Source organism: Acipenser ruthenus, chromosome 13, assembly GCF_902713425.1.
Source record: "Acipenser ruthenus chromosome 13, fAciRut3.2 maternal haplotype, whole genome shotgun sequence".
In the NCBI taxonomy this organism is placed as follows: domain Eukaryota; kingdom Metazoa; phylum Chordata; class Actinopteri; order Acipenseriformes; family Acipenseridae; genus Acipenser; species Acipenser ruthenus.
In genome coordinates, this window is record NC_081201.1 from 27,609,618 (window position 1) to 27,622,257 (window position 12,640).

The 12,640-nt window shown below is 35.6% G+C and overlaps 1 protein-coding gene across 1 annotated transcript; it reads right to left on the reverse strand.

The window, feature by feature from the left end:
- Nucleotides 1-6,604: 6,604 nt before the first annotated feature.
- LOC117417664 (D(1C) dopamine receptor-like) lies at nucleotides 6,605-8,476 on the reverse strand. The gene has a single exon (XM_034029848.3). The coding sequence runs from the start codon at nucleotides 8,105-8,107 to the stop codon at nucleotides 6,749-6,751; it is 1,359 nt and encodes a 452-aa protein (XP_033885739.2). The 5' UTR covers nucleotides 8,108-8,476; the 3' UTR covers nucleotides 6,605-6,748.
- Nucleotides 8,477-12,640: the final 4,164 nt, after the last annotated feature.

Consider the following 12,640-nt stretch of genomic DNA (forward strand, 5'->3'; position numbering starts at 1 on the left):
GCCTTTTTGTGGCTCATGAGCCATTTGTTGGATAACGCTGTTATGTATAATACAATAGGGCTCTAAAAAATATTTAGGTTTATGTAAACTTTTATACAGTCGTCAATTATATATGGAGGATATATTAACTTTCCAGCAATGGCCCATATTTATAAAAAATATTATTATTATTATTATTATTATTATTATTATTATTATTATTAAGAAAATATAAATTCAACACCATACTGTACATTTCACCTATAAACAAGCAATAAACTGTTCTAATGTATGAAGTTCGCTCATTGCTGAAAAACAGAGGAAGGAGTTTTTTTGTAGAATAGACAGTACTAACATGCAGTTCATAATCACAAGCTTTGTAACAGAAGACTATTTGTCTCAGTGTTCCTACACTCCGTCTGTACACCTGTGCCACAAAACTACTGAGTGTAATTCACAACAACACAACATCCTTAGGCTCTTGTATAAAAAAAACAGAAACAGAGATCTCTCAGATAGAAGCTTTCTGAAAGGATCCAAAGCCCTTTCAAGTGGGTTAATGGCTTTTTTGTTTGTTTGTTTTTTTTCAAAACTCCTTTCATTGATGGTGAGAAAATTGAGTTTTTGTGACTCGGCTTCAAACTTTAAAGGGTTGTCCAGGCACAGGGAAATATTTTCATGAAGGTGATTGAATTCATATTTCAGTCACACACTTATCACTGCGAAAAACATTATCATTATCCACGTCATAAAGTATTTAAACATGGGTATTTCTGAAAACTTAAAGAGGGCTGGTGTAGACTATTAGTCTTTCTTTTTGTTCAACTAAAAATTTAAATTTGCATCTGCAGCTTATTGTTTTACTAATAGAAGTGAGGCTGCAATATAATGTACAATGGTATTGCAGTATTTATTATGGTGTTGAAATGGAATTTAGACAAACAATTAATTTTTAGAAGGAAACTGACGGATTCATTTTAACTCCCCAACATATGGATGACATATATTATATAGAGTAAAACAGCAGGGGCTGTATTTAGTCACACTTGCACTGGGGTAATCTATATTCTTCATATTGTTTTCACTGTTTGTTAAATTGCTATCTTTTTGCAGCCATTATTGTTGGTTTCTTCTTCACATTCTTGAACCAACACCATACCACCCTTCTTTCCCCAATGATATAATGCTTTATATATAGTGAGGCAACGGTATATATATTGAAGCACTTTTTTACATTGATTCAAGATTTCACATGGACGGTCACATACAGTTAATAAAGAGCTGGGTGCAAAGATGACAGGTTTGAGTAATGACACTGCGTGTGTCAGAAAAACATTATCCCAATTTTCTTCATAACAGTGAAACTCTAAGTATGATTTATGGATAATAAGACATACATTGAACTTTCTAAATATCTCAGCAGTTTTGCAGATGTATGTTTTGAGGGCATGTTTAGGGCAGTGTGTTTTATTACACCATCATATGAGACTTGTTGCATGAAATGGATATGTCTATCAGGTTTGACATTCTGTTATTTTTTTGGTGGAATAGGCTATTTATCTAAGCCAAGCTTGTAGCTGATTCATTAACCCCAAATAGTGTGCATTACTTAAGGCATAATTCAGATATGTAATATGCCAAACAAGAAATATTGAACTTATGAAAATAAATATGTCACATATTTATAGAGTTATGAATATATCAACTGAAAACACTGAGCAAATGACAAAGGTTCCATTAAAATATACGGCTCCACTCACAGTTAATGCTATGTGTCCCTTTCTTGTATGCCATTTTCAATATTGTCCATTTAGACACCAGGCAGGACAATGTGAGGCTGTGTGATTCAAAGAAAGAGGAGTGCCATCTTTTCCTGAGCAGTGTGCTAATGGTTTGCAAATGGAGAACAAAACTAAAGTAGGAGGGATTCACAGCTCAATCCTTTTAAGCTTGTAATAAATAAGAACCACTATGAGCAAGAACAGTAAACAAGCCTGTCCATGGCTGGAGTCTGCACTGCAGCTAATAAATACAGAATAGATTTTTTTTAAATAAATGTGAACATGGTAGGCCTTTAACATTCCTGACCTGGTAATTTAAAGCTTTGATTTTCAATGCCCAGGCAGAGAAAGGGAGTTATATGACTGTTGGGTAAAATATGTGTTTCTTGTTTGTTTGCTTAGTTTCATTTACAGTAAATTAAATGTCTGCTTTTGTGTTATTTTGCGTATGTCTAATTTTTAGGCTTGTGAAAATCCATTCATTAGATAAAATAATGAAAAGGTAAGTTTATTAATTATTTGATGTATAACACAATACTCAATGGAAATACATTTAAAAATAATGGGAATCCTCAAGAACTTGCACTAGTCTCAACTGAAATTCACATGGGGTTCAATATGTAAAAGTAAACGCCTCAACCGAAATTAAGGGTTTAACAGTGCTCTTACATATTAACAACTGAGCATATTCTCACCATAATAACATTTAAAAAAAATGTAACACCACATAATGAATCTTACATTGAAAACAATGGATGGTTAAACAACAATGCATTGCAATTATAGCAGAATACAGTACTTGTGCTTCAGTTCAGAGAATAATAGTAACTCATAATTATTCAAGAAAATGAGACCTTGATCCTTCAATAGTTTCATTAGAAGCATCTCATACTATTGATATTTAGTAGAAATAACACACTTAAGAATACCTAAGCTCAAAGCCCCAATATGCAAAACTGACAATGTATTTAATGTACCAAAGCTAGACATAAATCTCCAGCATGACCTTGAGAGCCTTCATAATTTATGCAGATTTTTAAAAATACAGTCTTATCCCTTGGGAATATGCTAGTTATCAATCCAGTTTTCATGTGGACTCATCAAAAAGCCTTAAGAGTTGTATTAGACAAGATTTTTTAATCTTTTGTATACAAGTGGAATTAACTGCAGAAATTGGCACAGGAGGCAAAGGCTGCTTTGTTGAGCCGTTGCTGATTAGAGTGGTTTCTTTGCTAAATGGAGGATTGAGGATAGGTTTAATGCACATCAATTCCTCCAAGACACTATCATGCCTTGAGGAAGGTCAAGGGAAAGGCAGCTTCAAGACATCACTTTTTCTGATTAAATTTCACAGTGGGTCCGTCCCATAAGAGGGGTAAAATCCACGGGTACATGCAAACTGCATAATGGTTATTCCAACGGATTCCTTCCAACAAACACATTACATCTTTTTGGATCAAAATCCAATTTTGTGTCACTTTGTGTGAGAAACCCATCTGTGGACCAAATACACCATGAAATAGTTACTGTAAATAAATATGCTTTCCCCATGATATGCCCTTAGTATCTTTAACACAGACCAACAGCAGCCTACAGTGTTTAAGCATGCCAAATATATGTTTTCCTTTTAATACAACGTATCTGTTCTTTTCAGTTTTTTTTTATCAGGCAGCCATTTTCAAAGAAGCGTCATTAGCTTCCTGAGGAATATGAAGAGAAGCTTTTACAATTTCAGCGATTCTAACAAACAGTACCAGCTTGGACAGATCTGAAATGCTGATCAGACCCCCGTATTTTTCGACATGCCAAGCAATACCACAGTTCACAAACTGGGAGAAAAACAGGTATGCAGGTATGACTAATGAGAAACAGCACATAATTATAATGCTCTGTGTGAAAGTGCCTCCATATGCATAATTGAGGTTGTATCTTTGTAAATGCAGATTTATTTGATGTTTTATTTTTTCCTCAAATTGAGGGTGGGAAATTTGGTCTGCCGTACATGGTATATGTAAATTAGCTGCACTGTGAGTCAAAGCTAAACTGTGATTCTGATTACGGAATATAAACTTCACAAGCAACAGAACAAATGAATAACTTCAAGCGAGAATACCACTGTTCCAGTTTGACAGGATTATTTGGAAATGGTTTAAATACAGCAGATTAAGTGATGAGTGGTTAGATAAACATGCAAAGTGGTTGTGCTGAATGTTTTTTTTTTTTAAAGTGGCTAACAGTAAGAGCACAGGGAGATAGTCTTCTTAAGCTTAACCTAAAGACGTAATTTCTTATCTGCGGTTACACAGATGGTTATACTCAAATTACTTATGAAGCCCTACATAATGATGACTGGAGCCTTGTGCAGGTTTTGATGATTTCTATTGAACATCAGGTAGCAGGACCACTTGCCCCAGGTAGGTGTTTACACCAACCTCTATCTAGATATCCCTACACAGATAATTGTCCCCTCTCCGATGAAGAACTACTGTTTTAAAATATATTAAAGAAAATAGATATTGCCTTTCCATAGCTGTCAGAGAGTACACAATAAATATATTTCTTAGCTGTTGTCAAGGTAATACATTTGATATGCATTCTTTTTAAAAATGTTTTTGAGAAACAACACGTCACTACTGACCCAAGTGTATTATAGTACAATGTTCATTTAAACAGATTTTTAGTTTTTGATGTTTTAGTCAAATGCATTTGAAATTGCGTGACAGTGCCTTGGTCTGTGGGAGGTTGATAGTGTGATTATCCTGCCCTGCAGAAGAAGCTTTGTTTTGTATTTTCCTTTAAACAAACTTCTAATCGGAGCTCATGCATTATATAAAGCAAATAGAAATAGAATCTAATCTTCAGAGTAGTTAAACAAGTTTCATTTTCATTGTTTACATGTAAGTCCCTGGCAACCTTTGGCGATCTTTCCTAAAAAATGTAAACATCCTAATATAGTTAAAGGGATGTACAGTATGATTCCTGTATTAATATATTCTTTCATGTTTTACCTCTGCATACTATACTTCACCACAAACCAGGCCTTGTTAGCCTTCCAGCTTGTTTCTGAAAGCATTTTGTTCAGCTGCTGGCACACAATTACAGTGTATTAGGAAAAGCCTTGAATTGCACTGCAGGACTTTGGTTAGGGTGCATACAATGTCTACAGAAATCATTGGTTATTGTAAATTATCTTTTGAAATATTTTGAGACAAGATGAATAGTGAAAAAAAAAGATGGTGAAAAATTTTACTGGTGACTGGATATTCCACTGGGTCCCAGAACAATCCATTCAGACTTTCATTAGTAAAAACTTCTGCGTCTTCATTTTAGGAGAGGATTTGCAAACTGGCCTCATTAAAATCCTTCCTGCCCCAGGCTACTGAATGATTAATGATAGAAGAGAAACTAAAGACAGCCTAAGAGAGACTCAGCGATGCATAGAAAACCTGCTGTTCATCCCATTGAGGCACGTTTAAAACATCCTAATAAACTGGAACAGTTATATAGAAAGAGAGATTTTATTATTTGAGATAACTACTTACATACTGCATGGTCCATAACTTTGAACGCTAGAATCATGAAATATTCAGGTAATACCACTGACAGAAACTAAGTTTAGGCAAACTGTTAAAACTGTCTTCTTGCCTCTTAAAGGACGTTTACCACAGTACACAATAAGGTTTGCATGCTTTCCCCAATAATGTGAGTACCACTCCTCAAGACAAATGGTGGCCTTATTAAACAGGTAATGCAGAAAATGCCATCTATTAAATGCCATCTCCTGTGCACTCTATGATATGTGGTGGTAGTCAAAGAATACTGTTGCTATCATTTTGTGGCTTCTCCTGCCAGTAACAGTGCTCTGTATGACTTTTTTCACAACAGCAAAAGGACTTTATAATAACCAACTGCATATTAATTTTGCTCCATAATTTCAAACAAAGCCTGGTCCAGAGTCATTTATTATGTTTTGCATTCTCGACAAGGCTGAAGGGCAAGATTAGAGCAATCTGACAAATGCATTTCACTTGTAAAAATGTATAATACTGATGTGAAATCTACAGAACGGTGTATGTTAGAAAAAAGGACTATCTCAATAAATACATGATAAGAGTGGCTTGTTATTAAGACAGAATTGGATCTAATTTAGAAATAGATTTAAATGCAGGATATGCTGACTAAAGTCCAAACAGGCTCAATTGTTAACCTCATGTTCCTTGTTAAAATACGTTTTAAAGGATTTGACGAGATTTAAGACATAAGTGTGCTCCAAATCCAGGTGTATTTTTTTTCTTTCTTTAAACTAAGGTATAGCTATAAGTAAACATTAAGGTCTTGTTAAATAATTTGAAGTTTTAAACAAGGAAGACTCATTTGGACTTTATGAAATCTCGCTTCAATAATTTCATAGCTGGACTTCTAAAGCCTTTTTTTTTTTTTTAAATAATAATAATTTCTTGCAATAATACAGCTATAGCCAAACGTTTTGCATCACGCAGAATTTTAGGGTTGAGACATCATCATCATCATCATCATCATCATAATAATAATAATATATTATAACATTTATTTTATTTTTATTTAACATCATGTAATCAAAGAAACTACAAAATGATGTCACAAAAGTCTACCTAGAGTCGTAATAGTACTGTGTTTCATGTTAGATTTTGAAATGTCACATTTTTAAATTTGTATCAGTTTTTCATTAAGTATATGACAAACTACAAAGCGGTATGCAATTCAATATTTTACCATAACATTATTCAGCAGGTTTCATTTGACTTTATGAAGTAAGATTAGTGAAACTTTTGGCAATAGCTGTAGTCCAGTTTTTTTTTTTTTGTTTTTTTTTTTTACAATGATTTCATTGATTTCATACACAAGATAAATATTAATAGATGTTGCAGTTGTCGATATACAGATATATGCAGAGTACACTTTTAATGCTATTGGAGGTCTTGAAATGTGGATTGAAGAGGATTAGTATTTTAATCTCGTATTTGACCAGGAATTAAATCACATTCGTTAGGCCCCGTAGATGTAAATGGTGTTATGGTGTCCAATGATATTTCAGCTTCACATTCGAATTGAACTACTGCGGGTAGCAGCAGGTTCTTGCGGCTTCTAGGTGTCTGCGAGATGACTGAAAGTTTATCAAACGGATCTAGCAGTTCTTCGACCGACTGAGAGACAAGAGGGAGCTGTGCTTTACTACTAGTAAAAGCTATTGGAGCATCTTTCTGAAAGGTAGTGTCGTGATGATAGGAAACCAGCTCGTTGCTGAAATTGACTGCCTCCACTGTGGTGCTGGAACAAAATTTGTTGCATCCCAGTATGGTTGAAAAGGCTTTTCTGAAATCTGCATTGAAGGCATATATAACCGGGTTCAAAGAGGAATTGGCCCAACCAAACCATACAAAAATGTTGAAAGTTGTTTCGCTGACGCACGGAGGTTCGCCAAGTTCATATATGTTCACGTCACAAAAGGGTACCATGCAGTTCAACACAAAAAAGGGCAGCCAGCAAAACACAAAGACACCCATGATAATAGACAGCGTCTTTAAAACCTTTGTTTCTTTTTTAAAAGACGTTTTAAGGGAGTTCTCGTGCGGACAGTCGTTGGGGTGGGGGTGGCAGTTCTGAGCGTGTTCTACAGCCCTTTCCAAAGAGGATATCCTCCTGATCTGTGTCTGTGCGATACGGTAAATCCTTGTGTAGGTGCCTATCATTATGGCAACGGGGATGTAAAAGCTTATTAAGGAAGAAGAAATTGCATACGTCTTGTTTAAACTGGCATCGCAGTTTTCAGTCTGATTGCTGAAATTTGCAGGTAAATCTTCCTCTTGGGCTTTGTGCCAGTTTAGCTGTACAGGTATGAATGAAATGAGGATGGAGAGTGTCCATGCTACTCCGATCATGATAAAAGCAACCCTCTGAGTCATTTTACGTTCGTATCTGAAAGGGCTGGCAATCGCCCAGTATCTATCGAGACTTATAATGCACAGATTTAAAATAGAAGCCGTGGAGCACATAATGTCAAAGGCAATCCAGGTGTCGCAAAAGTCCCCGAAGAGCCAGTATCCTGCGACCTCGGTGACTGCTTTCCATGGCATGACAAGAACTGCCACAAAAAGGTCTGACACAGCTAAGGAGATGACAAAAAAGTTGGTGACTTTGGACCTCAGGTGCCTGAATTTGATGACAGCAGCACAGACCAGCGTGTTTCCCAACAGAGTTGAAAGAATCAGAAGAAATAAAAGGCACCCCGTTACAGCGCGGACGCTGAGGTCAGTGCCGTCTGTACCCGTACCTCCCGAGAGCTGCGTTTCGTTTGTAAAGTTTTCCATGGACAGTTTTTTCGGTTATAGGGCTTCTGAAACAGAAATCACCTTTTACATTTGCCTTGGAAATGTGCCATTTCTTTTAGATTCCTTTACTGCTGACGCACACTGGTTCCTGTCACAGTTGTGATGCTTTTCAGCATCCCTGAAACTTGATGTTGGTCTATTGCAGCAAAGTTATTTAAAATGAGCGTGTGGCTTTTTGTATTAGATTCTATCATATGTTTTGCACATGTTCCAGTAGACGTAGCCTATTGAGATTAACAGTAAAGAAATACAATTTCCTTTATAGCATTAATGAACAGTTCTTACTTTGTAAAACAAAAAGATGCAGAATGTGATGCGTGTTGCAAATACAGAAATACATTACTTGCTTTCATCCATGTTGCAATAATTTGCTTCTTCCAGCGTTTGGGACAGTGTATATAGGTATATATGAAGAGTGCAATTCCTCCCTCTTATAAAGGGAGAGGATTGTGATTGGTGTTCATTATTCAACCACCTTGATCCTTAAGCAGTAGCGAATAGCGTCACGTACTGTGTATTTATGTGAAAATAGGTTTAGCCCACAGAACGTCAATAGTTAACACCACAGTATATTCGTCACTCAAGAAGCCGTGTTAAAAATAGAAAAATGATTTTAACATGCAATATCATTTTAGTGTGCGCAACTAATTTCAGACTTTACAGAAACAAATGCCCTATATTATTATTATTATTATTATTATTATTATTATTATTATTATTATTATTATTCGCATGTAGACTGGATCATTTAAAATAGATAGCACAAGACACACATCTGTTGCTGAATGGCTGAATCATCTGTAAAAAGTAATAAGATTTGAACAAAAAGGATATGGTCATAGTGACAAAGCCAATATACTGGAATATATACAATTAAGGATTATTATTAACATATTAAGGATAGCTATACCAAAATATATTTCCAATTACAAACACTATATTGTTTTTAACCGATAAGCCTTAACACTAACAGGGCAGCCATGTTATACACACTCAAATACAAAAGCTAAACATGTACTGTAATAATAACTTTTTGTATAATCTATTGAGCTGATGAATTACTTTCTGTATGAACATTTTATTCCAAAAAGTATTTATATTAGAATTTAAATAATTGCATTTACTTTTCTGTTGATAGATTTAAACCTCATTATTGACTCAATGACAAGCAAAAAATGACCCAGCCGAAATATGAAAATTAGGAGCAGTATTAAATATTCAGGGAAGACGGTGAAGCATTGCGTTTTACTCTATTGTGCACTCAAATATACTTCATTGGGGTGTGTTCATTACAATGTTCCATTGTTAGCTTACAGAACTTGCTAGCTACCACTGTTCTGCTATAGCACAGGAATCAAAACAGAAATAAACAAATTACCATTTTATACTGAAGTGTAGCAAAAACAGGGTTGTTCCTAATCATAAGTCAAAAGTGTGCATTCCTTAATCAAACATGCATATGAAACAATACACATATTACCAGTCACTTTGCCTTCAGTCTGCCTTGCCGACCTGCTTAGCATATAATTCCTACCCCAGGCTGAGTAGCTTAGGTGAGTCAGCTGGCATGATGGACTGTCAGTATGTTGGTCCCTCCAGTTACATCACATTAACATCGTTTTTAAAATTCTGTAAATGCTATAGAGAACTGCTTACAGTTATAGAGAGCAGGCAAAGAGAATATCATTCCTGTGCATGTTTTTCATCTGGAAAAACAAGCAGATCAAATACATTCTTATTAGAAAAAAAAAGGTTCCAGAAAAAACAGAGGATATTTTTGTTTTATTTTATTATATCAAAGAAGCAAGGCATGTTAGTGTTCTATTATACTTTATTTTGTTTGCAAAAATCTCATGGCTGCTGCAATTCCTGAAGGTAATAGATGTTTGTGCCGCTCAATCACAGTAAAACATTCCCCTAATACAGTACAACTTACTTGTTGTTCTCTTCAACTCACTCTTTAAGCACCAAGGACATTGCTGTTGCTTCTTTTTTTCCAGCTCTGATTGTCTGTATTTGTTAACTGTAAGCACAGCTATGGGAAGGATGTTGTGTTCCCTTGTTTACATTTACGGGTGTCAGCCATTAAAAGTTTGGTTGAGTTGTTCTGAAGATAACAAGCTAAAACTAATTTAAAAGTTGGTCACCATGACCTTCATTTTGATACTCTCAAACCCTTCTGTGCTAAGGAATGTCCGTACCAAGTGGCATCATAACTGGATACAGAACACTAAACCAGAGATTCTAATGTGTACCATGCTGGTTACTCATTTCCATGCACTTGTAGGATTTACATGAATGGGGGTTGTGTTTATATTCAAATTAAATTACAGGTAGGTTTACTTGTATTCTTGTTTTTTTTGGTTGGGCTTGTAATATAATGCTTTATCTTGGGAATTGGGTTTGATGACACTATGAACCTACTTTTACATGGTACAACAGAAATGCGAGAATCTATATTTGTTTAGTCATGTGTTTATTTACACAGTCAGCCCCACAAAGCTGTAAAGAGTGCTTGTTGAAAACTGAATAAAATATAGTTTGCTATTTATGAAACTGTTCTAGACTGGGGTTAAAGACGTCCAAGTATCTTGAAAACTGATTTTTTGAGCTGTGTGAATAGGAAGCTTGCAATGCTTGTGCTACTTGTTTAAATGGAAGTACTTCAGTATTTCTAAAGCGTCCATGGCAACAAGGTGTCCAGATGGAACTTACAAGGAATATCAGAGGAATTTGAAAAAGCCCATTCTGTACAACAATAGATTCCTATTATGACAGTGATGATTATGTCATGTTATTATTCATTTACTGATTTATCATGTGCCAAAGTCTGTTCATTTGTATGCCTGTATATCATGAGAATGTGACATGTAATGGTAGAACCTACTTAAAAACAAATGGTTATCCAGGCATGTGAAGGAGAAGTTTATAACAAAGTATATTCTGTACAGAAATACAATTCAGTACACACAGTACATACCTCTGGTTAATTTTACATGGCTATTCTACCAGTCTGCATACGCCCTCTAGTGGAGGAAAGAAGCCACAATAGTATTTTTTAGGTCAACCAACATAAGCAATTTTGCTCTACGGTGAGAAGCTTGTCATTTAAAATTTTTTCTCATAATTTTCTTATCTTTTTTTCTGTGCTGTTTACAACCATCCATTTTTGTTTGGAGATCTTCTTTACTTTAGTTTTTTGGGTAGTCCGTCAAGTGTACATACCTTGGATTTATTTATTTTCAATTCAATTAACAGTTTGATTATTGTTCTTCGTAGTTTCTATGTTATTTTTCCAAAACAGGACCCATAGTGTTTATAGTCAGTAATATGATTGGTTTTGTACAGCTTTGTCCACCATCACATCTAGATTATATCTTGTGCAGAACCGGAAGCCTGTTTCCTCTGACCTCACTGTGTGCAGCACAACCTAGCCCAGCTGTATTGAGCCTCTTCCTCCTTTGAAGCATGTGTGCCCTGAGAGAAACATTTCAATTGAAACATCATGTGAAGCAGCTTTAACGGAAGTAGGACTTACCAAGTAATAGCATTGCTCGCTTTCCCAATGCATTGTTTACTAGTAGCAGACCAATACAGTGGTGACAAAGGTGATGATGAATTTGTAATGTACTTGAGAGTTTACTAATACTCCCTGTTTAAGCGAAACGACCACACGCTTATCATCTCCCATCACTATTCGGTGAGAAATGTCAACAGAAGAGAAGAATCATGTATTACCTATTAAAAAGAACTACAACTACTGACCACAGGGGGTCAGGTATATACTCTTTGGGCACCACTTTTAGAAACTGCTGGGAATGTTTGGCTGAATCCGTAAAGATCGAGCATCATGCATTATTTTTCAGTGATACATTTGACCTTACATGAAAACGGTTTCGTGCTGTGTTTTGCTGTTCTCATTTTCCCATTTTGGAGAGACCCACCTCATGCTGTGCTACTGAGCAAATCCTTTGTGCATTTTTTTATTTAAGTCCTGGAAATACATTTCTTGCCAGCAAAGTGCAAAGCATAATTTAATGTTGTCACTTGTCAGCGGTGAAGAACAACACTCGGGTTAGCTATTGTTCTAAAACGACTCGTAACAGTATAAGTTCTTACAGTCATGTGTTATAAACATTTGCATATGATTTATTAAGAGATGCGTTTTCAAGACCCGCGGTCCTGGCTACAGCTGAGAATAACAGGATAAATATAAGCAAAATAAAATATCAAAGATAATGTTTCATTGATACATACGCTAGCCAAAGTGACAGTTGTTGTGGCCCTTATAATTATAATTAACAATACACATTTATAAATAATAATAATAATAATAATAATTCTACACTCTCCCGCCACAAACCCAGTTTACTACTTGACCACCTTGACTGTCCTCCAGTTGCCCCTGCTGCCCTCTCCTTGTTCTCTGCTCTCTCCATTGTTGATGTCTCTGGCCTACTGCTGAAATCAACTACTGCCACGTGCCCCTTGGACCCCTGGCCAACTAACCTT

Excerpts from the sequence above, each read along its gene's own strand:
- LOC117417664 (XM_034029848.3), bottom strand. The coding sequence starts at position 8,107 with ATGGAAAACTTTACAAACGAAACGCAGCTCTCGGGAGGTACGGGTACA.